Source organism: Molossus molossus, unplaced genomic scaffold (assembly GCF_014108415.1).
Source record: "Molossus molossus isolate mMolMol1 unplaced genomic scaffold, mMolMol1.p scaffold_m16_p_14, whole genome shotgun sequence".
Classification (NCBI taxonomy): domain Eukaryota; kingdom Metazoa; phylum Chordata; class Mammalia; order Chiroptera; family Molossidae; genus Molossus; species Molossus molossus.
This window is the reverse complement of record NW_023425349.1, coordinates 10,002,408-10,029,222: the sequence shown is the minus strand read 5'-3', so window position 1 is coordinate 10,029,222 and position 26,815 is coordinate 10,002,408. Positions and strand designations below refer to the sequence as shown.

The 26,815-nt window shown below is 58.2% G+C and overlaps 1 protein-coding gene across 1 annotated transcript in view; it reads left to right on the top strand.

Annotated features, from left to right (window-relative positions):
• Window positions 1-309: 309 nt before the first annotated feature.
• The window catches only part of NEK6 (NIMA related kinase 6), a 38,725-nt gene continuing 12,219 nt past the window's right edge, over window positions 310-26,815 (top strand). Inside the window, exons 1-6 of the mRNA XM_036260784.1 lie at window positions 310-445; window positions 7,747-7,887; window positions 9,171-9,233; window positions 13,396-13,506; window positions 17,186-17,294; window positions 18,213-18,320. Coding sequence (XP_036116677.1) covers window positions 356-445; window positions 7,747-7,887; window positions 9,171-9,233; window positions 13,396-13,506; window positions 17,186-17,294; window positions 18,213-18,320 — 622 coding nt within the window. The 5' untranslated portion in view covers window positions 310-355. The remainder of the gene's footprint in view (window positions 446-7,746; window positions 7,888-9,170; window positions 9,234-13,395; window positions 13,507-17,185; window positions 17,295-18,212; window positions 18,321-26,815) is intronic.

The following is a 26,815-nucleotide window of genomic DNA, read 5'->3' as shown; positions in this document are numbered from 1 at the left end:
AAAGCTCAAGGCTTTGGAGTCTAGTCATCTGGTGCCTCCCTGGCTGGCTGGGGGCCACCTTTAGACTTTTCCCTGCACAGAGCATCAGCTTCCCCTCTGTCTGTGGGGAGACTCCTAGCAACCTAGTCAGGCAGCGTAAGGGAGGAAAAGTGTCACACGGGGTGCCGAGTGCCAGCCCTGCCACCCTGAGCTAGGTGGCGTGGGCAGGGACTCACGGGTCTGCACCTCAACGCACACATCTGTAAAACGGGGCAGGGGAAGGGGCAGGCGCCGTCGGGAGGGATGAGCAGGCACCTGGATAAGGAAGCCCTGGTTTTCTCTTGCAGCCCGTGCCCTCGTGAGGCTGGCATGCAGGATGGCAGGACAGCCCAGCCACCTGCCCCACGGAGGGAGCCCGAACAACCTCTGCCACACCCCGGGGCCCGCGCACCCTCCTGACCCACAGGTAAGCCCTTTGCCGACGACGACGGAGGCAGCCCCCAGACAGCGCGTCTCCTTGCCGGCTCCCAGTGGCAGGAGCAGAGCTCACTGCGGGACCTGGTCAGCCCTTCGTTTCACTCAGCGCGTGGGGAGCCCCTGTGCTGGACTCTGGTGGCTGCGGCCCGCCCTCCGTGTTTCCATGTGAACAGAACAGCTTTCTCGCAGCGGGATCAGCGCTGCTGAGCAGGGTGGATAGAGGGAGTTTCGGAAGCCCCGAGGGGAAAGGAGGGCACAGAGGAGTGGACAGGGTGACCTTGGGGTCAGAAAGGACTTCCTTACTCTGGGCTGAAGTCTGCCTGCCTCCCGGTCGGACCTGTACTGACCCTCCTCAGCCTCTGTATCCAGAGCCAGCAGGACTCAGACTCCCCAGTTTCCCTCCACCTGCCTCGCCCTCTCCGCAGACCCCGGAGAGCCAGGCAGACCTGCAGCTTTCTGAAGGTGACTTTTGGGGCCCTGAACTGCTCGCACACCCCATGCTTTTCCCAGCCGCTGCTTCTGGGGAGCCTTTCTGCTCCCCCCAGCCCCTCCTCTGTGCTCAGGCACTGGGTCACAGCCACGGTCACATCCCACCGGGGGACTGTTCCTGGGTCCCCTTCCCTCCTTAGAGAGTCCTCTGGAGTGGGGCTCCGCCGGTCGCACCGCCCCGGGCCAGGCGCTGAGGAGCCCCTCGTGCCTGCAGAGTTAACGCACTGCAGTACAGGCAGTGCACGTGCCCGGGACGTGGCCTGGGACACAGACTCCCGTCTGCTCTGAGTGAGCCCGCAGCCTCCCTGGAGAGATAGACAGGGAAGAATGCAGAAGGAACTAGGAGCCAGCAAAGCTCCGACAAGGCACTTGATCCGAAGCCAGAGAGGCTTCCTGGAGGAAGCGGCATGCCCAGGGCTGGAGGGGACAGAGAGCTTGGGCAGCATAGCCAGGGCCAGATGTTGTGTCCGACAGGCAGCCTGGAATGATGAAAAGGGATTGCCCAGGGTTGGCTTTTGTCCCCGGACTGGGAGACCTAAATTAGGGGGAGACTCAGAGAGAGTCCTGAGCTGTGAACGGGTTGTCCCAGCTTCTAACCACCTAGCTCCTGTTGGAGGACTTCAGGGGACCAGGGTTTGACCTCTGGGCAGGGTTGCCAGGTACAGTTGCACAGGTCATACACTGCCCAAAGGTGCCAGGCCGGCGAGGCAGGTGAGTCTGAAATCCTCCTCCTGGCCCTGAGCCCTCCTCCAGCCGTGCTCCCTGGTGTGGGCTGCATGAGCCCGGGGAAGGGGCACCTCTGTAACTGGTGCACACAGCGGCGACACACGCACCGGGAGAAACTGCGTGCATGAGGGTCCGAGGGTCCCTGCTGTTCATACTTTCCATTTCTGTTACTGACTGAGAGGCAGGGGCCCATTTCCTAGATGGAATTTGGGGGGCACATCCCAGAAAGCTGGGCAGCCCGTGGACACTGCTGGTCCAGAGTCCACCAGGACATCTCAGTGATGCCTGGGGGCAGCAGGGCCTCCTCGGGTAATGTAGCAATTTGTCATATTAAGTCATTCACTAACAATTGAGTCCCCCTTGATTAATCTCCCAGAATTAGCCAGTTGCATTTCGAGCAATTAGGGTTAATTACAGCCTCATTTGGCAGAGGAGAGAGCCCCCCTAATTATTTCACAAACAAGGAAAAGGACTTGCTACCGTCCATGGCGTCTCGTGGCTCATGTTGGTGTGGTAATGACATAGTTAAGTGTAATTAGATACGATTACTCAGCTAGCGGCTGCCGGGGAAGATGCCCCCGTCCTGCTAGCTGGATGAAGGACAGTCGGGCACTTTCTGTCTTCTCTGGTATTTAAATACCATCTGGGGAGATACCAGGGCCCTAAGCTTGCCTATTTCAGGACATAGAAACACCTGAAATTGATGGCAAGGGCATTTTCCTTTAAGGCAGGAGACATTGCTGGTTCCCTGAGATCATTCTTAGAGGAAGGAGCCAGGCTTCAGGGCAGCAAGAATGCTGTTCAGTTCCCAGCTCCATCCCTCACCAGTCAGGTGACATTGGTAAATGACCTCTGAGCCTCAGTCTTTCTCATCTGTGAAATGGGAGCGTGAAGACTGAGCTGGTAAACTTGAAACATCCAGCATGGCCTCCCCCATCGTGGGTGTTAAGGAAATGATATGTCATTGATCTTATTCTGATATTTTAAATTTTATTTTAGTTTTCACAGCTAAAGAGCCCAGAGCTGGAAATACCCCCAGTGTAGAAAGAACAATTTAGCACTCTCGTTTTTGTTAACCTTCTGTGCCCAAGGCACGTGGTTTGTTCATTTCAAGGAGCTTTCTAGCTCTGAGAGCTGTCAGCACATGAAAATATGTTTGCTGAACCCGGCAGCATCACATGTGAAATTCACATATACTTGGGAAAGCCGGGCATGCCTGCTTTCTTTGAGGTTGTGAATGAACGAGTGAGTGAGTGAATGAATGAATGAGTGAATGAAGTTGAGAAAAAGAGCTTACAATGCCGTATGCTTTATGATTTTACCAAGTTGCTACAGAGCGTTTCACCAGGAATGAAACGCGAGGCTCAGCCGACCCAGTAAGAACCACATGAGTTTCCAAGGAGAAAGGTGTTCTTGTCTGAGAAAGCCCTGGCTAATGTGTCTTCCATCTGGAAAGTCTTTGCAGACCTGCTTGGGACGTGCCAAGTGCTGTTGTATTTGACACTCTTCAGAGAGAGAGGAATGTGCCTGACTTTGCAGGAGATAAGGACGGCGTTGCACAGGCCCAGATCTTCATGAAAATCTTCTCAAGCCAAGGATGGGAGTTAGATAAGATTTAATGACCAAATATTGACAGCCATTAAAATTCAAGAAGTGTTTGCTTTGTTGTAAATTCAGCGAGTCCTTGTCTCATTTTTGCCTTAGGAACAGGCAAGAGGTGTTCCAGGAAGGAGGAAAGAGCCAGACCTGTACCTTCAGGTCCAGTTGGGTCGCATAAGGGTTTAAATACTGGTGCTTAGATAGGGTAGAATGACCAGCATTTATAAAAGGCCTGGAATCCACACTGTGTCATTAGGAATTGACTCTGTAGCAGGTGGGGAGCCCATTATGGGTTTGAAGTTGACAGGGTTTGAGTTTTAATAATTTTTAATTGATTTTTTTAGAGAGAGAGGAAGGGAGAGAGAGATAGAAACATTACTGTGAGAGAGAAACATCTGTCGGCTGCCTCCTGCACGCCCCCTACCGGGGATTGAGCCGAAACTTGGGCCTGTGCCCTGACTGGGAATTGAACCAGGACCTCTCAGTCCATGGCATGGCGCTCAGTTCACTGAGCCACACCAGTTGGGCAAGGGGTTTGAGTTTTATTTTTTTTTTTATTTATTTATTTTTTTAATCCTCACCCGAGGACATTTTTCCATTTTTTGTTCAGATAGAGCGGGAGGGAGAAAGAGGAAGAGAGAGAGAGAGAAACATCGACGTGAAGGGACACATCGAGTGGCTGCCACCCTCATGACCAACCAGGGCCGGGGACAAACTGCAACCGAGGTACGTGCCCTTAGCGAGAACCGAACCCGGGTCTCTCTGTACCGCAGGCCGACGCTCCAACCGCTGAGCCAAACCGGCCAGGGCGGGGGTTTGAGTTTTAGATCACTGGCAAGAAAGGTGGAATTAGGAAGAGGCAAGGAGGCTGCTGCCTTCATCCAGGTTAGATGATGTCTTAGCCTTAAACAGGCCGGACACAGGAGGGAAGATGTCAGAGACCTCCAGGGGGGAATCAACTACTTTTGGTAACTGAAGGGATGAGGGAAAGTCCAGGATGTGTCCAGCCTTCTGGGTGCTGGCTGATGCTCTGTATGGCTTCACCCTTCGAGCCTTTGCTCGTCAGTCCGTTGGAGCTGATTCCAGATTCTCTCATCCTTGCGTTTCATTGAGCTCAGCTCTCCCCGCGCTCCGTTAGGGGATCGGCCCGGGGGGCCGGTGCGGCTGAGATGGGCTTAGGTTTCCTTATCAGGGCATCTTGCTCGCTGTGCCCATGGAACCGCGTGTCGATGTCCAGGTTGAGACCGTGGTGGTGGTGGCAGCACCCACCGCGTGACGCCCGGCACGTCCCTCGTTCCGTCCTTCCTCCAACGCGGAGAAGTATTCAGGTCTTATTCAGAACTCCGTCTCGCAGGGGGGACACGGAGATCAATGACTTACCTGTCGTCTGTGAAAGAGCAGAGCCGGGGGTCACTCCCGTCGCGCGCCCCCATACGCGCCTTCCTGGGTTTGAGATTAGCCGGATCGGGGAGAGCTGAGCGGGGCCGGCCTCTCCCACAGCCCGACAGCACGGCTCTCTGGGAACCGTGCCCTTTGGTACGCGCGGATCCAAACCGCGGCGCCATCTCTGCACTGAGTCCGTTAGACGTTCCTTACACACGATGTCAGATGTCTTTAAAGGTGAACTTCGTTTACAGGAAATGTCATTCTGATGAAGTGTGCTTTTTAAAATCATAGAAACAGTTGCCTTAAGATTAATGATGCATCGCAAATATCAGGGAGGGGGGAAGACCCATCCAGTGTAAAGATGATTAAAATTCAGGTCAGAAGTCTGACTTAGTCAGGCTAAATTTTTTAATGAGATTTCAGAAAATTAATTGGGCGAATGCATTTTTATTCTTTTAACATGTAATTTTATGCTCCTGTTTTAAAAAAAAAATTGTCGATGGCCGAGGCTTATTGTGGTTCAAACGTTTTAAACTCAAATTAGCACAGTGTGGGGGGTATCTGTGGCCTCATTTGATCTGACTTGGAGGAGAAGCTGGGTTTCTCCAGGCTTTCTGCGGCGGGGGTTCAAGGTGCCCGCGTCCCTGTGCATCCGGCTTTGGCCTGAGAGGGCTGGCAGCCTTTCTGGGGGGGTGGGACTGGGGATAGAGGTGACTCAGGGACCTGAGTCATCCTTTCTCTCGACTCTTGGCCAGATTCCTCCCGAGTTGCTCTCAGAGGCTCCTCTTCTCTGTGAGATGGTGTGACCTCCTGGGCACAGCGGGCTCCTCCCTCGGGCCCCCTGCAGCTGGTCAGTGTCCCTGCTGCCTACCCCAGCCCCCACCTTATCTCCTCTACCTCTGGGGGAGAACTACAGGGCTCCCACGGAGAGGGCGGTGAGGAGTCAGTAATGGCCTTTGGTGCCCAGGGCAAAGCAAAGCAAGGGGGGAGCGCAGTCCCTGGGCGAGCAGTCCCGGATGACTCACGCGGGGAACAGTGAAGCCAGAAGGCTGCAGGGGCACGTCAGCCTCCCTGCTGTACTGTAGCCAGGTGATGCTCGGTAAATGACCTCTCTGAGCCTCCACGTTCTCATCTGTGAAATGGGGCCATGAAGACTGTGAGGTGGCATGCTTCAAGCATCCATTATGGCATCCCGCATCGTGGGGGTGATAAGCCATTGAGCTTATTCTTCGAGTGTAAAATTCATTTTAGTTTTCACAGCTGAAGAGCCCAGAGCTGGAAATCCCTCCCTGCAGACCCTCGGTAGGGATGGGGTCGGTGGGGATGTTGATAGCAACAGCGAGAACGCCCTGCACTTGTGTCCCGGGTCAGGGGCTTGCCTGGCCGGGCACCGTGCACAGCCTGCCTCATTCACCCCCAGCCCCAGGAAGTGGGTGCTGCTGCTCTGCAGGTACCCACGATGCCAACGCCAGTAACAGCCACCGCATGCGGCATTTCCTGTGTACCAGGCACTTTCATTCATTAACCTATCTAACCCCCTGGCAGCCCTCTGAACTGGGGACTGTCAGGATCTCAGTTGTTCAGATAAGGAAACTGAGGCCCAGAAGGGCTTGCCCAAGGCTTATGCCAGGAAGTGGACTTGAATCCAAGCTCAGGGCCCCAGAGTCAGTGCCTCAGCCTGTCTGCCAGCCTGTGCCCCTGGAGGCAGCACAGGTCGCAGACCTAACAGGGCCTGTAGGCATTCGAATGGCAGCGTTCAGAAAGGCCATCAGGGTCATTGCTGTGAGCTGTCTGGGGCCAGCCCTGTGTCTGCCCAGCAGTTTAGAGCTCCCGGGACCCTCAAGGGATCCTGAGGCTGGTGTTATGTGTCCAGGGTATGGATGACCTCACTCGGCTGCAAAGGCAAGAACTTGCCGGGGGCTGACCCAGGACGGGGGAAGGCCTTGGAGGTGGCCTTTCGGGCAAGAACCCAGTCCACCTTTTCCTTTTCCGCTCATAGCCGCTGAGTTAAATCAGGGTCAGGACTCTGGCAGTGCCTCCCACCCGAGCAGTGACACCCCCATCCCAGCCCCTGCGAGGCCCCCTCACCCGGTGCTGCTCCCTTAGTCACCGGCCCACCACAGGAGCTCATTGCTCTAATTAGGTCGGATAGGTTGTGACAGGAAATGCAAATCTGGGTCATCACATATGCAGATGTGCAGCCTGAGTGTCAGGGACCAGGCTGGGATGTCCCCCAGTCCTCTGGGAGCCTCCTGGAGCCTGTGGAGCCGGGCAGCCTGGCCTCTGGGCCACGTCCCTGGGGTGAGTGGGAACTCCAGCCACTCATCCTCGGGAGAGGCCGTCCAGGGTTCCCAGGGCAAGGACCCGGGGATGTCACATCCTTCAACCACTTCAAGTCCCAGGGGGGAACTGAGGCCCAGAGCGGGGCGGGACCCTGCCCCCGACCACCCAGCAAGTCCGGCTCCCCAGTGACCGGCTGTGTGACCCTGTGTGCCTCCCTTCCTTGTTTATAAAATGGGACTAATAATTGACAAGGCTGTGACAAGATTTAAGTCATAAGAGCCGTCTAAGCAGCCGGTATAGTAACTGACACGTAGTACACGACAATGGGTCATTATTCATGAGCACGTGGGATTCCTCCAGGTGCCAAGAAAGTTGCCTATTCCCGCGGGTGTGAGTTTTTGGCAGCACTCACGCAAGTGACAGTGGACGGGTCAGAGCCCAGTGTGCACATTCCATTGTGTCATTCGACAAAGGTGGCCCTGCACTTGCTCTGAGCAGGTCAGAGCCTCTGCTGAGGGGACGTGGAGGGGTCGAGCAGGAGCCCACTTTTGAGAGGCCGGTGTGGGGTGGGGGCGGCGGCCGGGGGTGAGATCACCAGGGAGGTGACAAGTGCTTTGAGGAGAGCAGGCTGGGGTTCTCCTCCGCACAGGGGCTCTCCGTGAGGGTCACCCTGGTGGCTGTGGAGAGCACGGGGTGGGGCCGGGGGGGCTCTGGAAGTCCCACCTGCTCCTGAGAGGGGCACTGGGAAAGGGCAGCAGCCTCCTGTTCGGCCTGGCTGGACACGATGCCCTCCGTCTGTCCCTCCAGAGGCACCCGAATGCCCTGTCTTTTCGCTGCTCGCTGGCAGACTTCCAGATCGAGAAGAAGATCGGCCGAGGGCAGTTCAGCGAGGTGTACAAGGCCACCTGCCTGCTGGACAGGAAGACGGTGGCTCTGAAGAAGGTGCAGGTGAGCCAGCAGCGCCATGGGCTCCAGGTCTCACTGCGGGAGCTGCTTCTCTGTCCAAACCTTACGGCCCTGGGCTGGCCGCCCCTCCCCTCCCCTCCCCTCCCCTCCCCTCCCCTCCCCTCCCCTCCCCTCCAACTCCCTGCCCTTCTGTAAATGAGAGAAATTAGTACCCGACTCACTGGGCTATGGAGAGAACTGGGTGGACCCCTAAAAGCTCAGTGTGAGCCACGGAGGCAGAGACAAGGGGAGAGCACCGAACACCGCGGTGCAGGGTCTGGCTAGGAGCCCTGGAACCCTGACCGCAGCCCTGGGTCGGGTGAGCATCCCTTGCTCGGAGGAAGAAAACCACCACCAGGCCTGCAGAGGGAGCTGAGGCCCACCCACCCTGCTGCCTGCACTTGCTGGTCCACTCTGGGCTTGAGCACCCTTCCTGACCTCAGTGTCCCCCTCGATGGCAGAAGGGGTTGAGCAGATGGGTCTAAGCAGCAAACTCTGGCCAGGAAGCGTTTCCGTGAGAGCCACTGGCCCGTGGAAGGCTGCTTCGCTGCGGGAAATGGTTTAGCGCCCCCGGCAGAGCACTCCGAATCCCTCAAGCAGATTAAAGCCTGGGCAGAGGGGACCCAGGAGAGCGAAGGCAACCGGGAGGCAGGTCCAGGGTGGTGCCGGGTGAAGCTGGAAGATCTTGGCGTCACCTGTGACTCACGTGCAGCTTCGGGGCCCCAGAGGAGAGATGGGCTCCCCTGTTCAGAAGGGGCCTGCTCTTTGCCCTTCGTCTTCCAAGACGGCTCACCTGGGCTCTTGGTGTTGGTTTATCTGTGCCATGAAGGGTTTTGTGGTGAGGCTGCTGGCCTGTCCACCTAATCAGAAGGTGCTGGGAGGCCCCACCCAGGGTGTGAGCACCAGGGGGCGGGGGCAGGAGGGGTCGAGGTGCCAGGGGCTGTACCTCATTTTCTCCCTCTTGGGCTCAGGCTGTCGGCCTCATTCACAGACATGGAGACCACGGCTGGGGGGTGTCTCCTGCCACTTCTCAGTGCGTGACCGGGCCAGTCGCCGGGCTTCTCCGGGCCTGGGCCTCCCCTCTGTACGTTGGTGACGATAATTCCGGCCTGGGAGTTGCCGTGGGGACTCAGCCTGAAGCCGTCAGCATGCGCCTGGCATGTGGGGGGAGCCCACTAAGCAGAGCTGTTGTCTTTCCGGGTGGGGGCCCTCGGCCGAGAGGCAGACGAGCCAGTGCACTGGGTGCTGGGTTCTAACCACCTGTCTCTCCTTTATCTCTCGCCAAGATATTCGAGATGATGGACGCCAAGGCCAGGCAGGACTGCGTCAAGGAGATCGGCCTCCTGAAGGTGAGTGCCCCGAGCGGGACGGGCCCCTGCGACAGTCCTCCGTTCAGCTGGGACGGGGCTGCAGGGCTCACGAAGGACAGAAGTGCCAGGGCCTGTCCAGGGTGAGGCGCACAGCGTGGGGGTGGTGCCTGCGGTCACGCCCCCGCCGGCATCTGGCTTCCCTGGAGGTTACAGGACATTCCGGACCCCACTTGGCCCTGGCCTGGGGCTGCTGTCTCCTGGGGATCCCTCCCTCCTTCCCAGGGCTAGGGTTCTGCTGGGATCGTACAAGTGATGGAGGAGGGGGGGAGATGGTAGGAGCTTGGAGGTCCAGGAACCGGGGTTCAGATCCCAACGTCTTCATTACGAGCTGTGTGACCTTACGCAAGTGATTTTACCTCCCTGAGCATCTGCTCATTGGTGAGAACACCTGCCTCAGGACGCAGACAGATTGCGAGGATTAAATACAGTGATATCTGAGGAGGCCTGGTGCGGTAGAGCGCACAGTAGGTGTCTTCCCACCTCGCGAGATACAGGAGAGCTTACTCGGTAGCGTCTTAAAGTGGGGCTGCGGGGGGCAGTGACACCCTTTGAAACCACAGCTGTGAGATTTCAGATTAGCAGTTAACCTGCGGGGCCCTGCCTGGCTCCCAGGCCCCACCCGTGGGGACCCCTAGGCAGCAGCAGATGGCGGCCATTCAGGGTGATGCTGACCGACCCAGGGGCCATGGAGCCCAGGGGAAGCCCTGCAGAGCCCAGGGCCCTGTTCCAGAACCTGGAAGGCTGAGATGAGCCTGCTGCAGGAACCCCGACAGTGTGGATTGGGGGGCCGGGTTATAGTGGCCTCAAGTGCCATATCAGGACTTCAGTGTTGTCACGATGCGTCACAGTGATGAGGCTGGAGCAGGGAGGCTTGTTGGGAGCTGTCCTTAACTCCAACCCGTACAGATCAAAAATACCCTTCAAATTTACATAATGGTCAGTTGGAAACCCTTCCTGATGACCCAGCCCTGGGGAATAGCTGTCTGTCTCCCACCCTCTCTCCCCACTCATGGCCAAGAACACACGTGTGCCATCCACACTGAGTAGGAATTGTACACGTGTGGACTGAGCCAGCCTGTTGCGGGTCCCTGGGCGCAGAAACGTGTATGCGCAGCCCCTTCGGCGAAGCGGCAGGTGCTGTGAGCTAGCTGGCTGGCGGGGCGGGGCTCTGCCCCTTCCCCGGGGTGCCGCTGGGTGCCAGGACCGTGGGCTCCAGAGGCAGGCACACCCCTTGCTCTCTAGCAGTGTGGCTCCGAGCCCCAGTTTCCTCATCTGTACAAGGGGGTGATGACAGCAGTGCCCGGGGTAATTAGTGAGAAGACACCTGGAGGAGCTCAGTGTCACACCTGGCGTGAGCTCGGTGCTCAGCCAGAGGGGGCCCTGTGGTCACAGCGGGGCACTGCCAGCCCCTTCCCAGAACACCGATCCAGCTCCCCCGCCTGCCCATGGGAAGTCAACAGGATGTGCCAGGGCAGGAGGTGTTTCCTACAAAACAAAGGGAAATATGGTTCTCAGAGGGGCCCCCGGGTGACATCGTTCACATTGTTCATGCCAGGACCCGAAACCCAAAACCTCCCAGCGCAGAGGCTGCCAGACGCGGGCAGGGAGCGGGCCGTGTTGAACGCAGGCACAGATCCGTGTGGTCATGAACTCGGCGCAGTTTTTGAGCATGAGGGATGCAGCCGGGGGAGGCCGATCCAAGGGGCCGTGAGTGCAGGGATTTGAAGAAGAGGGGACCTTGCGTGGATGGGCCCTTTACCCTCAGCCCGCCCTCCCTCCATCCCTCAGCAGCCACCACCACAGCCAGGCCCGGCCCCAGGGGTAACCCACCTCATGAAGTTCCAGATCTGGCCGAGAGGGACCAGCCTCGGGAGGGGTGGTGTGCATCACGAGGACGCAGGGAGGGGGAGGCCCGCTGAGCCTCCAGGAGGAGCCACACTGGAGGTGCCTCTGGGGTGTGACTCTGTCCCGAACCCCAGATGCATGAAGCCTCCAGCTGCCTTCTTTCCCCGACTCACAAACCACTGCCAGACGAAACCCGAACATTCACATCCCTGGAACACTTTCTGCGTCCCTGCCCAGGTGTGTCCCCTTCCAGACCCGAGGCCTCGGCTGAGACGCCGACCCCAGGTGGACAAAGGTCTGCACATGGGACCAGGTTCCAGCCCCTTCCCTCCCCAGGCCGTGGGGATTGTGCCCAGTTACCTCTGGAGACTGTCCGGGTGTTTGAGGGGGCACTTTCTTCACCCCCTGGCTTCAGACCTGCCCATAACCCCTTTCTAATTTTCCAAGTCCTCTGAAAAGTGATACCCAGACCTCGGATGACCTGGGTGGGTTTCGGGGAGCCCTCCCGGTGAGGGACTGAGATTTCCCAGGGAAATAGTGCTGTTCTTATTATGTCTTATGTGTAATAATAGCAGTAATGCCAGTCCTTTAACCTGCTTTAGAGATTCTAAAGCATTTTCAACTTTCCTGCATGTCCTTGGATACTTCTTCATAGATGGAAGCGTATCTGGGATGTAGTGTGTGCCAAGGCCACCCATGTGACGGCCAGTGTTGGCCCCGGGAGACCTCAAAACAAAGTCTGGGTAAGGGGATTTTTGACAAAAGCCCCAAAGCAATTCAGCAGGACAAAGAAAGATTTCAATCCAGGGTGCTAGGAAAACTGGACAGCCAGATGGACAGAAGTGGGCTCCGGCCCCTGCCTCACGCCACACGCAGAAATGAGCTTGAGATGGATCCCAGGCCTAATGTAAAGCTGACCTGGAATATGATGTTTGCTGGGCAGCCCAACAGGACAGCCCTTCGAGGGGCCTGCAGGCTGGGATAGGCAGCGAGCGCTGTGCGGAGTGGCTCCGTCTGGGGGGGATCTGGGGGGGACCTGGTGGGCGTCAGCGGAGGGGCTGCCTGTGACCCCGAGGGGTGCCCACCCACCAAGGGCTGTCTTGGGAAATGAGCGGATGGGGATGGCTGGCTGTGTGATGTCTGTCTCCCGTCACGGTAGGACCCCAGGACGCACAGGTCGCAGTCAGCACCGACGCAGGCTCTCTGCCGGCAGCGTCAGGCCTGTTAGAGATTGTGCTCTGGTCGGTCGGCGTCAGGCCGGCGCTGACAGGAGCCCCGTGGCTGCGCGACCCCACTACGTTATCGGAGTCCCGCCCTGGCCGGTTTGGCTCAGCGGTTAGAGCGTCGACCTGCGGTCCTGAGAGACCCAGGTTCGGTTCCCGCTAAGGGCGCGTACCTCGGTTGCAGTTTGTCCCCGGCCCTGGTTGGTTGTGCGGTGGCAGCTACTCGATGTGTCCCTTTCACATCCACATTGATGTTTCGCTCTCTCTCTCTGTCCCTCTCTCTCCCTTCCACTCTACCTGAACAAAAAAATGGGAAAATGTCCTCGGGTGAGGATAAAAAAAAAAGAATATCAGAGTCCCCTCACCTTCCCAGATCCTGTGGTCGTTTTGGTGTCAACAGTGTATTTCGATTACACACAGTTGCGGGGTCTCCTCTTGGCCGGGCAGAGGTGACTTACAGCCGGAGGTGCTGTCTGCCTGGGCTTCACTGACCACCTCAGCACACACGGCCTTTGGTCAGGCCTGGGGCGTGGCCTGGGCACATTGCTCAGGGCAGTTCCCACACCAGGAGTGGGTGCCCCCGCCCAAGATTTCATAGGGGTGGGTCAGGAATCAACTGAAAGCAGGAAGGAGGAAGGAAGGAGACACACACGTCTGAGTACCAGCTGCAGGCCCCCTGAACACAGTGACGGCGGTGGGGGCCCGGCCTACCCTGGAGGGTCGTGGGTAGTGAGGAGGAGGAGGAGGAAGAGAAGGATCATTTCCACAATATCTATTGAGTCTTAGTTCTGTGCAGTCCCTTTGTTGGACATTTCAAGGCCATTAGTCCATGTAATCTTCACAGCATTATGCCCATTTTACAGATGAGGAAACTGAGGCTCAGAGATGCAAAATGGCTTTCCCAGTGTCCCTGAGCTCTGCCTGACTTCCAAGCCCAGGCCCTTCCTGTAAGACTCACCTCTCCAGCCAATGCCAGGGCCCTGTTAGGAGGTGCCAGCTGGGTACCAACCCAGGGCAGGGCTGGGCTGCACCATCTCTTACTGATTCTGCCTCCTCTTTCTCTCCTTGGGCAGCAACTGAACCATCCAAACATCATCAAGTATTTGGACTCATTTATTGAGGACAACGAGCTGAACATTGTGCTGGAGCTCGCTGATGCAGGCGACCTCTCGCAGATGATCAAGGTAGGGTGCGTGGTGGGCAGGCAGGGTCTGGGAGCTGTCCAGGGTCAGGCAACCCTTCCTCCGCCCTCGGGGACACTCAGCCCCGTTTGCTGTGAGAAAGGGTTCCTCTGGCCACCCCGTCCCAGCCTGCGTGGGCTCGCGGGCCACTGCCGCCTCACAGAACCCAGGAGCAGGCCCGACCACACCAGCTCACGGAATTTGGGAAAGTGTCTTGTGGGTCCATTGCCTCATTTCACAGAAGGGAAAGCCGAGTTTACGAGATTTTCCTGAGGGTACCCAGCAGCGTAGGCACAGGGCCGGGTCTGGAACCCGGGTCTGTTTCGAGGCTGGGACCCTCCCGTGGATATCACCCCCAAGGTGATTTCCCGGGGTGGGGGCATCTTCGTTCCCACGTAACCACCAGGCCAGGAGTCTCCGAGGGGTTGATTTGCCAGGTTCCAGAGGCAGGCCCATTCCACAGCAGCCCCACACCACTGCGCCCCTCACCCACTCCTGGGGCCCAGGACCAGGCCGCATGAGTCTGGAGCCAGGGACCACCACAGACCCACTGATGGGCCACCTGCTGTGGGCCTCAGTGCACTAGCATCACTCACTGAGTCCACACGATTCTCAGATAGCAAAGTTCAGAGAGGTTTAGTCACCTGCCTGAAGCAGCACAGCCTCTAAGCGGGATCCTCAGGCCTGAACCCTTAGCCCCACTCCCTGCTTCTCTCTCAAGGCCTTCACTGCTCTGCTGACTGGACGAGTCGGCAGGCCATTGTTGTGAGTCCCGGTCACCCTCTTCCCCCAGGCCCAGTCTGTCTCCTCCTGATAAGGCCGGACCAGTTCAAGCCCCGCCCAGCTCCCAGCCACCCTTGCAAACAGAACCAGACGGGCTTTTCCGTCCTCCCCACCAGGCACTGGGGATTGAGCAGTTGCTCGGCGCTTGCTCCTCTGAAATTTGGCTCCTAGGAATACGGCGTCTCTGGGAGCGGCATTACTTGAGCTGTTATCACCTGCTTTTATATTTTCGTTGACATATTAATGCATTTGCAGGGATGTTAATCTCCACGCAGATCCCTGGTGGGAACAGATGTGCTATATCATGTCTTAGTTCTCCCTTCTCCCCCGCACACTGTTCCTGCTTCTTGTCGCACCCCCCCGAACGCGCACGCACCCAGCGCCCACGGTGTGCCAGGCCTGTCCTGAGACCGAGGGTGCTGCCAGCGTGGCCTCTGCCCTCAGGGAGCTCGTCCTCCAGCAGGGTGGGGGTGGGGCGTGGCAGAGCGTGAACAGTCACGAGCCAGCGAGAATAAGCCCAGGGCAGGGCCGGTGGACCAGGAAGGCTTCCTGGAGGCGCTGGTACCTGAGCAGACCTCAGGGGAGACCCGAAGGGTAGTGGCCGAGCAGCGTGTGAGAGCCCAGAAGGCTGAGCCCAGAGGGGTTGCCCTGGCTGGTTTGGCTCAGCAGTTAGAGCATCAGCCCTCAGACTGAAGGGTCATGGGTTAGATTCCCGGTCAAGGGCATGTACCTGGGTTGCAGGTTTGATCCCCAGCCCTGGTTGGGGTCATGCGGGAGGCAACCAATTGATGTGCCTCTCTCTCACATGGATGTTTCTCTCTCTCCCCCTCCCTTCCTTCCACTCTATCTAAAAAAAAAATCAGTGGAAAAATATCCTCAGGGGAGGATTAACAAAAAAACAACAACAAAACTGAGGGGTCCCCAAAGCACTTTGTCCAGGAGAGCAGCGTGTGATGGCGGTTTCAGCATTGGACCCCCAGGCCTCCTGGTCCAGGCTCTAGATTTGGGACCTCGCCTGAGGTCATTGAGAAGCGTCCGGAGACTCGTGGCAGCAGTAAACACGGTCAGCTTTGTGTTCCAGAAGGAAGACCGGCTGCCCATAGAGGAGGGAGGAGAACAGGAGTAGGCGCAGAGGCGACAGAGAAGAGACCCTGGAATGTCACCCACAGTGAGGGCACCGTGCCTTCGCCCCAGGAGACCCCAAGCCATTTGCACCTCTCTCTCCACGGAGTGGGGCTGGAGTCTGATAGTCAGGGGAGCAGGGGTGATGGGGCAGATCCAATCTCCCCCTTTCCCGAACCTCAGTTTTTACCCCTGTCCTGAGGGACACTTAGGAAGACACTGTGGGAACCACAGCAGCCCCTGTGTCCCAAGGGCCCCTAAACTCAGGGCCAAGCCTCATGGCCACGGCCACAGTGCTAGCACTATTTACGGCGGAGGCTGAAGCCAGAAACTGCCGCTGCCCCAAAACCCACCAGAGACTCGGCGCCTTCCCGCTAAATGTCACACGGTGCTTATTGGACGTGACATTTAGAAAATCACCACCCCAGCCTTGCACATCCCGCTTAAATGCAGCAATGAGGGTTAACTAACATTGCGGTGTAAATAACACCGCAGGCCTGGGGTGGCCCGGGGCGGGGGTCTGTGCAGGGAGCCGGGGCGGCTCGCCTGTGGGGCCCGCCCCCAGAACAGAGCCTTGGGAGAGCCTCAGGGGCTTTGGGGCCAGGCCAGGGGCCCCCAGCTGGGACTGTCCCACTGTCGGAGATGCCCAGATCCGGTCCCAGCTCTGCTGGGTGACCTTGGGCACTTCCTGAACCTCTCTCGGCTCAGTCCCTCATCAGGGGATTACTGGTGTCCCTGGAAGTGGGCTAAGAGCTTGGGCTTTCTAGGCAGGAGGCCTGGGGCTGAGCTGTGTCTCTGCCCCTTGCTACAATGTAGCCCTCAGTTTCCTGGTCGGCGAGATGGGCGCAGTCGCCCCAGCTCAGGGCGCAGCTCAGGGCGCAGCTCAGGGCCCAGCACATGGCTAGTGCTCAGCAAGTGCGTCAGGCCCTGTCTCTCACCCCACGTCCCCTTTCCCAGACCCAGAGTGCGCCCCGAGTCAGCCCCCATCTTCCCTGTGCCAGAAGGAGGAGCCCACGGCTCTGCCTCACGCTGCTTTGGGGAAGGTGGTGGTTCTCCGGCAAAAAGCCTGAGACTCCGGTTACTGGGGCCATTGCTGCCCCACCGCCGGCTCACAGGAGACCCCCCCGGAGAGGTTGATCTGGACTGTGGACAGGACATGCTCCTAGGTGACCCCTCCAGGACTTCTGGTTCCTTCCAGCCCACTCGGGGCAGCCGGGGTGGTTTCTCGATTTTTATTTGTTTCCTAGAGCATTAAATACGTGTTTTTAGGCAATGAAGCAGGTGAAGCCTGTTGAACCTCGGGGTCCATTTGAGAATGTCAGGCCACTTCCTTGAAGTTGTTGCCGTTTTTGTAAACAATCACAGGGGCTGAGATTTGCCAGCTCTGAGCAGGTGGGGCATCCATGATTTAACCATCAAGCAGGTCTTGGATGTCCCCCTGGTGGGCCAGGCTGTGGCGGGGGCAGGAGGGGCCACGCCAGTCCACTCCTGCAAGGCACTTCCTGTCGGGCAGGGGGAGGCACGGCCGTGTGTCCAGGAGGTTCCAGGAAAAGTGTGATGGAGAGCAGCGGTCAAGAAGTCCAGGCCTCCATTCAGCTAAGCTGTCGGGACATCCGCTCGGGGCCCTCAGGGAGCTCACCACCGGCGGGGGTGGACAGAGACCCATGGAGGGCGAGCAGGGCTGCAGTGGAGAGGTGAACAGGGACCATGCAGCCTGGCCCGGCGCCCTGCCTCTCAGCCCCTCACTGAGGCCTGTCCGTCTGTCTGTCCCCTGCAGTACTTCAAGAAGCAGAAGCGGCTCATCCCCGAGAGGACGGTGTGGAAGTACTTCGTGCAGCTGTGCAGCGCTGTGGAGCACATGCACTCCCGCCGGGTGATGCACCGAGGTGCGTGCGTGCTGCCCCGGCTCCTCCAGAACCCCTGAGGGAGGCTCACGCTCTGTATCCGCAGAGAGTGGGTGCCGAGCACCTTGTCTGTGCTCAGCGGGGTCAGTGAGTGGGTGTGTGCGTGGCCCTGGGCTCCACTGCACACGTATGCCTCATGCCCATTTCAGGGACCTCTCATGGTGGGTGGGCCAAAGCCAGACAGTTACACGGACCCCGGGGAATGGGCCACTCTCAGGACATCGTCAGCAGCTCCCGGTACCAGCCTGGGCCAGCACAGAGGGGTTGCAGCAAGGATGGGTGGAGGGACTGGCCAGGGAGACAGCTCTGCCTGGGAGGGCAGGGGGAGCATCCCAGAAAAGGGAACTTTTAATACGGGCTTTGAAGTCTTAATAGGAGTTGGCTGGGCAAAGGAAATGAGACCACCTACAAAGGAATGTTTCCAAAAGTTGACGTCATCCTGAGTTTGAGGAAGAAGGCTGCTGGGTGCCAGGGAGGGTGCTGGATGCTTTACACAGGTCGCTTCACTGATTCCTCCGCGCATTCATTCCTCCGGTGTTACCAGGGTCCCTGTGTGCGCAGCATGGCCCTGGTCACTGGGGAACAGCGCAGGTCACCTCACTGAGCCCGTCCTTCACGTGTCAACTAAATTCTCCGAGTGCCTGCTCTGTGCTAGATGCTATTATGGGCACAAGGATGTAGCTTTAAAAAAAAAAAGCACAAAGATCCCTGCCCTCCTAGGTAAGGTTAGACCCATTTATCAGCAAGGAAACTGAGGCCCTTTCCCAAGGGCCTGCAGCTGGGCAGAGCTGGAGCCTTGTTCTGAGGGAGCAGACCTGAAGGCCGGGTCCCCCAGCCCCTGGCCTTCTCCTCCCTCTGTTCCTCGGATCCCACACGACCCCGCTTCTCCTTCCCCCACAGACATCAAGCCTGCCAACGTGTTCATCACAGCCACGGGCGTCGTGAAGCTCGGGGACCTGGGCCTGGGCCGCTTCTTCAGCTCCGAGACCACCGCAGCCCACTCGCTAGGTAAGGGACCTGGCTGTGCCCCAGCACCCCAGTCCGGGTGGCTGTGGGGGAGACATGAACAATCCCCCACAGTATCTGTGGTTAGTGAGTGCAGGAAAATGCCTTACTGAACCCCAAACTTGACTCGCCTCTTCAGAACAGTGACCCAGAGGGAGTAAGCCTAAACTCAGGGGGTCCTGGTTGGGGCCTCCCTGTGACTCTGTCGTGGCGTATCATAGTGTTCCATCTCTGGGGCACTGCACAGCCCGTTCCTACTCCGGGGCACATTTGAGCTGCGTCCAGACTTTGTGTTGTAAACAGGCAGTTGAGAAGCTGTGGGGGCTGAGGGCTCCCAGGAGGAGGTGGCATTGTGGCTGGACTGTGAGGTGTGAATAGGAGCTGGTGGAGAACTGGGTGAGGTGGAAAGTGGCATCCCTGGACCTCAGGTGGCAAAGAGGGCAGCGGGGTCCTGCATGCGGAGCTCAGTGGTGGCACCATCCCAGGAGTGCGGCGCCCAGGGCTGGTGGGGGAAGAGACTGCGTGGGTGTGTTTCGGATCACGGGGAGCAGTGTGGAGTTCAGAACCCCGAGGCTGGCTGTGGACTGCATGGGAACCTGGAACAAAGGACAGCGGAGAATTTACATTTAACCAGAATGGAGAAGCCAGCAAAGCCCCTCAAGGAACTGGGTGTGGGACCCCCTGTGCAACAAGACCAGTCGGCGTTTGACCAGGGCAGTGTGGGAACGTGTCCGGGGCAGGCAAGGGTGTCCCCCTTTTCCAGCACTTCGGGGTGGTGTTTGCTGGGGGAGGTGCTCCCAGGTGCCCCTCCCTGTGTGCTTGTGAATGCCTCCCTTGAAAACCACTGTTTTCTGCTCCTCTCCGCCCCGCTCCATGGCCCCAGCCAGCGTCTCCCGTCCTCTGAACCCAGGTGCCTGTGGCAGGCCGTGAGTACACACAGCATCTGGGGATGGCGCAGGTGCTTTCTGGAAGGCACACTTTCCTAGTGGAAACTGTCACTGTTCATACAGGTCCTGATGGCTTGGAGGCTGTCAGGGTATAGCACGCCGTCAGGAGAAATGTGCTAGCACTCGCGGTCAACAGCTCTGAGCTGCTTTTAGGGGTGTGTATGTGAATGTGTGTGCGTGTGCATATGTGTGTGTATGCATGTGCCCGTGCGTGTATTTATGCACTGTGTGTGCGTGTGTGTACACACATGCATGTTTGTGTGTGCGTGTGTGCACATGTGTGAGTTCATGCATGTGTGTGTGCGTGTGAGTGTGCATGTTTGTGTGTGCGTGTGTGCACATGTGTGAGTTCATGCATGTGTGTGTGCGTGTGAGTGTGCACGTGTGGGAGTTTGTGGGAGTGTGTGCATGTGTTCGGGCATGCGTGTGTGTGTGGGGTTGTTGTGAAACTCTCGCCTCCATCTGACCCTGGAGGACACCTGGCACGTTGTTGGTCTTTTGTTAGCTCAAAAGGGAAGAACCCGTCACCCCGGGAGTTTATGACACTTCATCCATGCCTCACACAGCCGACGAGGAATCTGAAATCCAGGGAGCTCAGTAGCTCTCCCGAGTCCGTGTCAGCAGAGCCAAGCCTCCATGCCGGCCTCATGGTGCTCAGCTCAGCTTCCCCACCAGGCTTGGGGGCCAGGGGGGTAATGCTGGGTCCTCCCCTGGAGCTCGGCCACCGACTCACGCCTGGGGGACACCTTGTCTTTCTCGGGCCCTCAGACCCTTCTCCTTGTGAAAATTAGTGTGTCTGTCAGTCTGGGACTGTTTACCTCTCTGGTTTGAGAGTTTCAAAAAGGCCAGAAACTCAAGGGAAACCGTCAAAGGGAAGAAGAGTTGAAGCCTCTGCCTCCTGTCCCCTGTCAGTCAGGTCCCAGCCCTTCGCGGTCCTGCTGGGGAGAAGGCGGCGGCGCTCGTCAGAGCTGGTTAAGATCACATCATTAGGAACGGGCAGCCGTTCGGGCTCAGCCGACAGCATGAGCGTATCGGCTTGACTGCTGCACTTATTATATTAATGAGAAGGAATTGGAACTTGGGAAAATCTGCCCCCGTGAGCCCTGCTCTTCCCGAGGCCTCCAAGCGGCTGACTGGGCGTGGTGGGTGAAGGAGACCTCCTGGGGTCACGGTCCCAGAACAGGGTGGCAGCACAGAGCCAAAGCCCAGGCCTTGAAGTCTCCAAGCTGCAGGAGAAAGACTCTCCTTCCACAGCGAGACTGCAAGCAGCTGACTAAGTCTCGCACACGCGTTAGCTGGGGAGAGATTGAAATCCTTGCCGCCGGATCATGAGTCAGGAAGGGTGCCGGGGCTGGGGGGCCCTTCCCCCGGTGCATGGGTCTGGGTTATGCTTCTCTGCGCACCTACTATGTGGGGCTGCTGTGGTGGCTGCCACGTTGCCCTGGCAACCACTTCCTCTCCTGGGCTGCAGACCCACTGGCAGGGTTTATGCAAATTTCATCTCCCCCTGCCGCTCCCTCCCCCCACCCCTCCCCGCCTCAGTATTTGCTAACACGAGGCTGGCATGAAAGGGCATTAGTCATGCCATGGCCGGGCTGACAGGTGCGTACCCCGCGGTGGCAGAGTGGCTGCCTCGGTGTCAGGCATAGGAGCCGTAATTAGAGCGAGGAACAGAATGAGCGTCAGACGAATTACCAGGCAGCAGATCATATTTGTCAGGAAGGATTGCATACATAAAAATTAAGTGACAGTACACGCCGGCGTAATGAAAGAAAAATGAAAGATTTGCCTATACACAGCTCACAAGCTACAAGCAAGTGTCTCGCTCGGAGCAACGGCAGCAGCTGCAAGACGAATCGTGGGGCTGGGAGAGCAGGCCCTGCTTCTCGGCAGCCGTGACCGGGCAGCCACCGGCCGGGGTTGGGGGAGCCGACCGGCTCACCCCTGGGCTGTGCAGGGCCTCACACCCCCTCTCAGATCCCCGCCAGGTGTGGGGTCAGGGCCTGCCGGCTTTCCCCGGCTGCCAGCCTCTGGCCTGGCCACAGGTATACATTTCTTCCTTCTCCCTTCCCTGGACTGGGCACAGAGGACGTGAGGTCCCCAGACTGGTGCGTGGACAGACACGGTCAGTCCTAGGGTGCATGGTATGGGGACAGGTGGAACTAGTGCTGAGCTCCGTGTTGAAACTGGGGGCAGGGCTGCCTCAGCCCCTCCCAGGGCCGCCCTTATTTCCGTTTCCTAGTCACTGAACTCCGTTAGCAAAGAAGGCAAGGCTTACAAGATGTTTGAGAAAACCTTTGCTATTAAAAAATCATCCCACCGAAGTTTATTACCTCCGTTTGACAGATGAGGAAACAGGCTCAGATAAGGGCGGGGGTACTGGAGCCCTCGGGGTGCCGGTTCCTCTCCTGGCACAGGCCCTCGTGTTGGGAGGTGGGCTTGGGTCCTGGCAGGTTCTCTGGGTGCAGGAGCACTCAGGGCGCCGAGTGCCCCACCACTCCGGGCGGGGCCGTGTGGGACCTGGACTTGTCCTGGGCCACAGGGAAGTAGGGCGGAGCCTCGTCTCCTTGTTGAGTGCCAGCACTCCCACGAGTGTGCCCACGCCTGGCACCAGGTGGGACCCGTAGAACATTTGCCAAGTGGGTGGATGGTCCCCATGACCAGGCATCCCTGGGCACCCTCCCCGTGTGGTTACAGAGCCCTGTGCGAGTATGTCCCAGGCCTCCTCCCACCCCGCCCAGCAGCCCGCCACTCCTGAGCCCAGCTGGCCTAGAAGACAGTTTCAGCAGGTAGATCCCAGGCTCTGAGTGCTGACACCTTGGGTAGAGGCCACAGGAGGTCGCACCTATCTGGCCAGTGGTGCCTACTTTGTCACCGCATCCCTAGCATTTTTAGGGACACACACTGTTAGAACAAGACAAGCTGAGCCAGAGAGAAAAGGGCAGTCTCAGGGGCTGCAAGTGGAGAATGGATCAGGCCTAGGATGCAAACTGCAGCCTGTCTGTTTGCCTTCATTCACTCAAGAAGGGCTTGTGCCAGGTCCTGGCTGCTCTCCGGGAGGGCCCTGTGCTCTGGCACGTACAGGCTGGGCTGGAAATAGTTGAGAGTCTCCCCAGGAACCCAGCACTGCTCCAGTGCTCACATCCCAGGGGGTGCCCCCCCAGCACTCCAGACCCCTGGAGGGGGGAGTCACCTCGGAGCGGGTTGTCCAGCGAAGAAGCCCAGGTGCAGGGAGGTGAGCACCTTTGCCAGGCTGATGCGGTGGGCGAGGGGCAGGGGGAGGCAAGGCCACGCCTCAGTTTCCTATCCAAGACTCCCAGAGTCATCTCGGGCCAGACCCCAAGACCTGGCAACACAGGGTGCTGTGTAGAGTCCAAGAACCAAGCCCTCCGATCTTCCTGTCTGTTAGAGACACTCCGTGTGGGAACTAGAAATAGGAGATATTTACACACATGCAAAGAGTCTGAAATTAAGCCCGTGCTGCAAAAAGTACAGCGTTTTTCCGACGTGGTCACCGCTTCTCCTGAGGGCTGTGTGTGGCTCGGCATGGGGTCGGCTGGTAGTTCATTTACGGAGGACTTGATAATAAGCCGTGACACAGGTGGGCCTGGTGTGAGTGTGTGTGTGTGTGTGTGTGTGTGTGGTGTTTCGGGAAGCAGGGACGATCTGGAGAGGCCTCTCATGCCAGCTGGGCACGGGGGGCATGGCCCCTGCTGTGGTGGGTAAGATGGGTGGGAATGGACAGGACAGGAGGGGCCAAGCCAGTCAGTTGTCCAGCGAATGAGAGCAGTGGATAGGGGGACAGAGGGGAGCAGCCACCTCAGGATGTGGGCCCTGCTTGGCTGAGGGGGTGGGTCACAGAGACACCAGTGCAGCCCACACTGCCCAGCGCCACAGAAGCCGCTTCTCAGTCCCAGAACCTCCTTGGTTCTTACCCTGCCCTTCACCACCCTCTCCGCCCACGGTCTGTGGGCAGCCGGGCCTTCCCGGAGCCTTCAGCCTGCAGAAGGTGGTTCTACCCCATTTTCTGCACGGAAACCAGGGCTCCAAAGAAGGGGGGGACCCCAGGAACGGTGAGTTCAATCTCCCCATCTCACAGGTGGGGGAACCAAGGCTGAGGGCGTGCAGTTCGGCCCCGGAGTCGGCCCACTGGGTGCGGCCGGCCGGTCCTCGCCCCAGCCTGTGCTCCAGCGCGCCCGAGCCGAGCTGGTGCCGCCGGCCCAGGGATGCTGGCCACACACGGCTCCCCAGCCGTTTCCAACCCCGCCTGTGGGAAGGAGCCAGCCCACCGACGCCAGCCTCTCCTTCCTGTGAAACCTTCGCCTCTCTCAGAGCTAATGAACATGTTTCAAACACCGTGAGCGTTTCAAACCATGGCCAAGTTTGTTTTGACAGGAATGGCGCATCTCGGGGAAGCGGGGCCCCTTTAATCAGCCTCTGCTTTGAGGTCCCCGGTTCCCCTCTGATATCTGCGGGTTTGAAATCTGGGCGTTCTAGGTAAAGGCGCAGGAAGGTCAGAGTTTCTGAGGGTCCTCTTTCATGTGCGGAGTGCGGCCCCCCTGTGAAGATGGAGGGTGGCGGTGTGATGGGGATATTGCTGGAGGGATTGGAGACCCAGGCTGCTGACTGTCAGGCTGAGCTGCTGCTCTGCCTGCGCGGGTGCCCACAGATGACCCCCTGGGGGGGCCAGGGCCGGCCGCCATGGCCTTCAGGGCACCTTCTCCTGCCAGCTTCTCCCACTCTTCCCCAGAATCACTGCCCCCCCCTGGGATTTGGGGACACACCTTCCAGGGCCCTCTGCAAGCTTGGAACCTCTTTGAAATCTCTCGTCTCATCTTGAAAACTCATGCGCGTTTCACCTTATGCTTCAGAGTGTTTGAGGACTTGTCAGTGTAAAAACCGGGTTTTCCAGACTCATTCCCAGGGGACGCTGGCGGGGGCCTGTGTTCACCTCCGCAGCTTTGTGCACCCCTGGAGCCAGTTGAGGATCCTCCGATGATGCAGAGTACCCCAACTTTAGGGCTCACTGACCAAGCGGAGCATCCCCTCCCCTGGGTTAGGGGTCTGGAGAATCTTCCTGAGACGTGGGGACCCAGTGCCCAGCAGGACAGCCCAGACTTCCCTCAGTAGCTCATTTGCTCTGCAGATATTTCTGAGCATCTGAAGGGCTGGCGGGGCGGGTGGCTTTGCACATCTCCTCTCAGCTGCAACAGGCACCAGGGGCTCCTGGGCCCGGGGAGAGAGGCAGGTGTCCACACTGCAGCCCTGGGGATTCTGATCCCGCGGGGCGGGGAGCCGGAGTTTTCACGAGCTCCTCCAGGGGACTCTGCTGCAGCCACTGAGCACTCCGTCCTCTTCTTGATCAGCTGGCTTCTTCTCGACACTTCCTTGGACAGGCAACTCACTACCTTGCGATGGGCCCAGCACAGCATCAGTGCTCAGTTAACATTGGATGCAGGTGGACAGATGATGGATGGATGGATGATGGATGGATGATGGATGGATGGATGGATGGATGGATGGACAGATGGACTGTTGGACTGTTGGATGGATGGATGATGGATGGATGGATGGATGGATGGATGGACAGATGGACTGTTGGACTGTTGGATGGATGGATGATGAATGGATGGACAGATGGACTGTTGGACTGTTGGATGGATGGATGATGGATGGATGGATGGATGGATGGATGGACAGATGGACTGTTGGACTGTTGGATGGATGGATGATGGATGGATGGACAGATGGACTGTTGGACTGTTGGATGGATGGATGATGGATGGATGATGGATGGATGGATGGATGGACGGATGGACTGTTGGACTGTTGGATGGATGGATGATGGATGGATGGACAGATGGACTGTTGGACTGTTGGATGGATGGATGATGGATGGATGGATGGATGGATGGACAGATGGACTGTTGGACTGTTGGATGGATGGATGATGGATGGATGATGGATGGATGGATGGATGGACGGATGGACTGTTGGACTGTTGGATGGATGGATGATGGATGGATGGATGGATGGATGGAGGATGGACGGACAGACAGACTGATGGGTGTCTGGATTGATGGCCTCTGTAGCACTGGCATCTTAGAACCGAGTCCACGTTACATTTGGGTGCTTGCCTTGCATTTCCTACACCGGGGAAGTGGGATAAAAGCCGAAGAGCAGTGAAGAGGTAGATGAGGTGGAGAGTGGACGGAAAGGGGAGGTGTCCTAACCTTTGTCTCCCGTGGGCCCCAAGGCCTTCACCACAACCAGGGCTGGGGCAGGGATCCGCAGGGAGCCCCGCAGAGGGAGCAAGTGGCGACTGACCAGAGACAAACCCAGCGTCCTCACTGAGCAGCCAGCTCTCACTGGCCAGGGGGAGGGGCAGTTTCACTGGACCGGAAGGGAGCTCACCAGGACGCAAAGGGGCAGAGGTGAACTGTAGAGCAAGCTGGGCTGGGGCTGGGGGCCTGGAGCAGGGCCAGGCACTCAGCGCCTTCACTTTCAGAAGGGCCTGGCCACTGAGCAGTCTCTCCCCGGAGTCCTCCTGTAGATGCCCAGGCAGATCTAAAATGAGCAGAGGACAAGGCTGGGGGTGGCAGGAGGTGTCAGAGCCGGCCCGCACTGCCAGCCAGGAGGGGCTTGGCCCTGGGTCTGAGGGGTGCGGTGCAGCCAGACAGTGGACACTGTGTCCCTTCTCCCCACCGCCCCTGCTGTCTCTGTGTGCCCCAGCAGCCCATGTGGCCGTTCAGTGTGGGGACGGTTCTCACCCCACAGGCACGTCCATCCACGGCACCCTGCCAGCCGGAATCACTTACAGTCTGGTCTGAGCTTCCCGCTGTTCACTGAAAACTGTTTGGATGTCACCCTGTGATTTGGTTATGACAAGTCATCCATGTCACAGTCATCTTGCTCCCTCATGACCAAACTGTACAAGAGGCTGCTACCGGAAGCTGTAGTTTGTTCGCAGAATCCCACACGGGTTCGCACGTTGCCTGACAGCTCTTTCGGCCGACTTCAGCCCTAAATACGCACAGGACGACACAGCTCTCACACCCTGCGTCTCAGCGTGGCGGCCGTCCTTGTTCGGGGAATAAAGGGCACTCGGTGCTCTGATAAGGCAGTGACCAGGAGGTCCCTCTTGGGCAGACACCGTTGAGGAAAGTGCATTCGGCTGCAAGAAAAAGTGTCAACACTGACATATGCCATCTGATCGTGTGCGGACGGCCTCGTTGACACGGTAAAGAGCCGCTTATTAGGTGCCCTCCGTGACCTGTGACCTGGTCCTGGCAGGGTGCTGGGGTGTTTTGGTAGACACGGTCCTGCCCCAGGAAACCTGAAATCGGGGTTTCCAACACTTCGCCGCCTCTACAAGTCTGTGCGACAGATCTTCTCGTGCATCTCCAGTGAAGAGGAAAATAAGAAGATGAAGTGTTCAAATACTGCAGCTGAATGTTTTTGATGTAAAGGGCTCTCCTTAATTTTGAGATTGTGAGTTTTCTAGGGTTAAACCGTCTTTTCTTTAGAAAATAATAGTGACGCTAAATGGTA